The following is a 4,821-nucleotide window of genomic DNA, read 5'->3' as shown; positions in this document are numbered from 1 at the left end:
CACTAGCTCTATCTTTCTAACTCTCATGCAAAGGATAAAAATAAATTCATGAATCTGGAGAATCTAATCAGGATAATTGGATATTTTGATCGAATTCTTGCATTGTCGTCAGTCTTTGACAAGTGTAGGACAAAATTATGGCCATAAAGTCATTTATTATACAGGGGAAACTAATAAAAGCGTCATAAAAATATTTACACATCCAATATAATGAAAACCGTCACTTCTTTTTTGGAAAATTGGTAAAAAATAATAAAACATATTTTATAAATATGGCATTTTATTAAAATATTCACAAATAAAAAAATACGTTTCTATTACTTTCCGTAACCTCCTCCATAGCCTCCTCCATATCCAAATCCGCTGCCTCCTCCTGAACCACCGCCACCTCCTCCACCTCCACCTCCGCCTCCTCCTCCGCCTAAACTGCCTCCACAAGTACTGCAAGTGCTAACAACAGGCGCAGGTCGTTGAACACCACAAGTAGTACACTGTTGTGCAACAGGTTGTACGTAAACTGGTTGAACGCGTACTGGTTGTTGATAACAGCCTCCTCCACAACCGTTGCCTCCGTAGCCGCCGCCGAAGACTTTTTTAAACGTTGGAGAAGAAAGAATCGGACAAACAGTACATAGAAGTAGAGTGATTGTCTGTTAAATAAAAATAATATACGTCATTGTTTATATCTATTAAACTGAATAGATTTAAAATAATATATTTGAATGTGAGGTTATAACAGAAATTCAAATTAGAAGCAATGCAAGAAATAGACACCTCAAAAATACGATCCACATTTTGTGTGTGTGTAAGATCCACATTATTTTTTTATGACATTATGACAGTTGAATATATGAATTCGTCTCAAAATTAATCCTAGAGCTGGAATGGTAACTTCACAAATATAACTAGTTACAAGTTACATGGAAGAAGCTTTTTTTTAGAAAAGTAACTCGGTCATCTTCAAAAAGTAACTTACAAATTAGTTGTAGGTAAAATACCAGTAACAGATACAAATCATAACAATAACTAAGTTTGAAGAAGTTCCAATCATAAAGGCAAATATATTTATATTTTCCCTTAAAAATATTTGTCATGTCTTTTGCACCAAAGAATTCATTTATTTTTGAAGTTTTGTTTTATTCATTTATACTTCTTTCCTCCTGGCATAAAATGTTTTGATATTGTAAACTTCAACAAATGATCGGAACTCTGCATTCAACTATGAGATAATAATAGTAGCAAATTTGAATACAAAGTTAAAGAAAGTAATAATGACAAAACTCCTGGACAAAATGAAAACAGAAATTCCCATCTCTATATCACTTTGTATTATTTTTAATTTCCTGTAATATAGAAGATTAAATGACGTTTCATGTTCGCTATTTAAAGTGCAGATGGCGCAGTAATATCTTATATTATTACTACATTTAGTATTTTTGTTATTAGGAAAATTATCCAAAAAGGTTATAAACAAAAATTGTAGAAAACCACTTGCTCATTATCTGGAGAATAAGCCAATTTCTACGGGGTGTTTTATAGCTGGATGACAAAGTTTTATGAAATTATACATTATGAAGTTTTATCAAATTATACAGGGTATTTAAAAAGATATGTTAAATTGTATACCTAAAATAAATACTCTTTAATACTCGTTAATAACTACTAAACAAATGATTATTTATTTTGGTCAATATTCAAATTAACGGTAACAAAAAGCATCGTTCAACATATATATACAGTGACAGCTGAAAAGTAAACTCAAGAATTTTTTTATATATATTTTGTAAATTTTTGACTATAAAAACTCTGTCATATGCCTTTAAGGTTGAAGTGCTTTATATATGTGGTGCAATAAAAGAAATCGATAATATATTTACGTAATTGTGTATTTTGCAAATACATTGATTGTTATATTAAAAAACCATCACAAATGAACAAAGACTTACTGTAATCAACCCTTATCAGTAAAAAGAGTTTTTTTTTAAATGAATATCCTGACGTAAAATAACTTCCACTCACCATTAATTAACAGTCTTATAAAATGTATTAAATTTAGTTTTAAGTGAAAGGGTTTCTTCATCTTTTTAGCATTTATTTTCCATTTCCATATAAAAATGGTCATATATTTTTAAACACCCTGTATTAAATAGGAAAACTATATATTATGAGAACGAAAATTATCCGATTAATATAAATATTGGAAAATATACAAGGTGTTACGTTGAAAAAACGTTATTTCCTTTCTTTAATAATTGATATTAAAAACATTTTTTGAATAAATAACTAATATGCACGACAAATTATAATAAATAATAGATGAATGTTTCAAATGTATTCTGTATTTACGGTATGCGATAAGACTCGGTAGATTAAAATAATTTTAAACATAACTCACCAAAATAATAGCAGGCTTAGCCATTTGTTATAGTCACACTCTCGTTTCTAAAGTTGATTTGTAACGATTGACGCTATTTAAAGCTGCGAGATCTTTTTTATACAAAACAAGTTTTTAATTAGTTTTGTTCAAGTAATCGCAGATTACCCACGATAATATATAATATTATCAAATTAAATCAACCATCCGATAAGTTTTTTTAAAGGTGCTTAGGAAATTACAGGGAACCACGTTAAACTAATGGCTTGCGTTATGAATCATAAAATGTTTCCGGATTTATGAATATTGTTGATAGAAAATAGAAAAAATTATCTCACAAATATTAAATTTTTGTAATATTTGAATTTGGACGTTTGGGACTACCTCTACTTGCCAATATCCAAACTTCAGGTCCAAGGTAGAAAACTTGCTGCTAGCCTAAGTGTCCGGTATATCATCAATTCGAGGTAGACTACTAAGGACACCCACGGACTAGTTGATAGTTGTATTCTTCTTCTTTTTGCTATGCCTATCCGTGACGAATATTCACGATTATCATGGCAATTTTTAGTCTGTCAGCAGGGTAGGTTTTGTTGAGTAAGGTTATAAGGTTCTTAAGACAGGATATTCGTCTTTTTCCTGGAGACTTCTTCGTTTTTTACCCGGGTGGTCTAGAGGATCTATAAAACCACATTTCAAATGCTTTTCATACTGAATCAGGCGTTGTAAATCTTCTATATTGTCAGCAAATACAATTGTGTCACAAGTGACAAGTGTAGTTGTCACATGCTCAATTATAGATATATTGTTATAAAATAACAATAAGTATATCTATACACAATAATTATAGATATAATTATTCTGTACAGACCTGCAGAAATGTCAAAATTGATTGAGGAAAATCACATTAATTCACGTGTATTCAGGTCAATTGGCATCTACTTTTGTCAGATCTTGTCGATCAACAATCTATTGAGTCCGATTGAGATCGATTGTCACTGATTGATTGATGTCTCCTGATTTCTATTAACGTCGAATCATATCAATTCATGTAAATTCAGCTGAATTGGCGTCTACTTTTGTCAGATCTTGTCGATTAACAGTCCACTGATTGACGTTTGGTGTCCATCGATGTCTTCTGAAGTCTATTGACGTCGACGTCATTTCTTAAACGACCTCACTGTACAAATAGATCCTTAAACGCAACCGGAGCAGGTGTTTGGTTTTTCGATAATCTTTCTAAAGAGAACGAAGCCAACTGATCAATCACATGCAACGTATTAGTTCAACGACATCATAACGAACCGTTTTTTGATCGATTGAGGTGAAAAATGGGTTCCGATATTTCAAAACTAAAAAGGCAGTGTCTTTTTCCAAAGGGATCATGCCTATTTTACATTCTAAAAAGGTTTTTGTATGTGTTGAACGAAGTATATGCGGAATTGTCAATGTGAAGTTCTGAAATTTAGACAAAATGTTTATGAAGATCTTTATTGTGGACGAATACATCGAATGAACCAAAATCATAAAGTATCTGAGGTTATTCTGAAGCCCAACAAATCAAAACTATTCTTGAAAAAAATTGCCCGATATCCCACTATTTATTTTGATTTGATATTTATTCATATGAATTTAATTTAAGGTGGCGATATTATTTCTCGGTCCCTCAGTTATTAGAAAAATTATTATTTGAATAAAAATTACACAAATTTACAAAGTTATTATGTAAAGTAAAATTCAAGAAAAAAAATGAAGGGGATAAAACATACTGTAGATATTTATTTTGGTAGATAAAAAAACATCTCGTTTACTATCGTCTCAAAAAACAGAAATTTTGGATAAATTTTGTTTCAAATAATTTTTATATTTTCATCCCTTTTCCAGATGAAAAACGAGGAACGCGATTTAATCCTGAATGATATTAAGGTCAACCATAAGTTCCGGAAAACAATACGCCATATAAATATAGATAATTGAAAATATATAATTATGAGTAATTTACATTGTAAATTAATTCATACTTCATATTATTTTGTATTATTTATCGAATATATATTAGATTCATAAACAGATATGACAAATCAATTCTTAGAACTGTTTTTTACACGTCCTAGTATATTTTCGCTAGTACAGTTTTTGAAAAAAATATTGTTTTTCAAAAAGATTATGAATTTTAAGAAATATTCCCTACTCAAGAATCACAAGTACGCGAACAAAAATTTTAACTTCAACTTTTAGTTTCTTGTCCAGTCTTCTAAAACGCTTCCTTTAATAATCCCTTAAAATATTAATTACCCCCTGTATCTTTTAGTGATTCACCTGGACCTCTTTATGAACCACTGATCTAAATGTATACCTGTTAAACCTCCCTTGGACCCATTGGAGATTCACCTGGACCACTTTGGAAACCACTGTTTCAGAAAAATTGATTGTTTTGATATTTTCCA

The 4,821-nt window shown here is 30.4% G+C and overlaps 1 protein-coding gene across 1 annotated transcript; it reads right to left on the bottom strand.

The window, feature by feature from the left end:
• Positions 1–262: 262 nt before the first annotated feature.
• On the bottom strand, positions 263–2,528 carry LOC130900646 (uncharacterized). Its single transcript, XM_057811390.1, has 2 exons — positions 2,396–2,528; positions 263–650 (listed from the first exon to the last, which is right to left on the bottom strand). Exons 1-2 carry the CDS (start codon positions 2,417–2,419, stop codon positions 318–320), a joined length of 357 nt encoding a protein of 118 aa, XP_057667373.1. The 5' UTR covers positions 2,420–2,528; the 3' UTR covers positions 263–317.
• Between the last annotated feature and the right edge of the window lie 2,293 nt (positions 2,529–4,821).

This window comes from Diorhabda carinulata, chromosome X (genome assembly GCF_026250575.1).
Source record: "Diorhabda carinulata isolate Delta chromosome X, icDioCari1.1, whole genome shotgun sequence".
Lineage (NCBI taxonomy): Eukaryota > Metazoa > Arthropoda > Insecta > Coleoptera > Chrysomelidae > Diorhabda > Diorhabda carinulata.
The sequence above is the reverse complement of the archived record's forward strand: the minus strand, read 5'-3'. Positions and strand labels throughout refer to the sequence as shown.

Bases quoted from the DNA above. Each gene is read 5' to 3' on its own strand.
- LOC130900646 (XM_057811390.1), bottom strand. From the start codon at position 2,419: ATGGCTAAGCCTGCTATTATTTTG. The intron at 651-2,395 runs GTGAGTTATGTT...TTTATTTAACAG, and splicing joins CTAAGCCTGCTATTATTTTG to ACAATCACTCTACTTCTATG.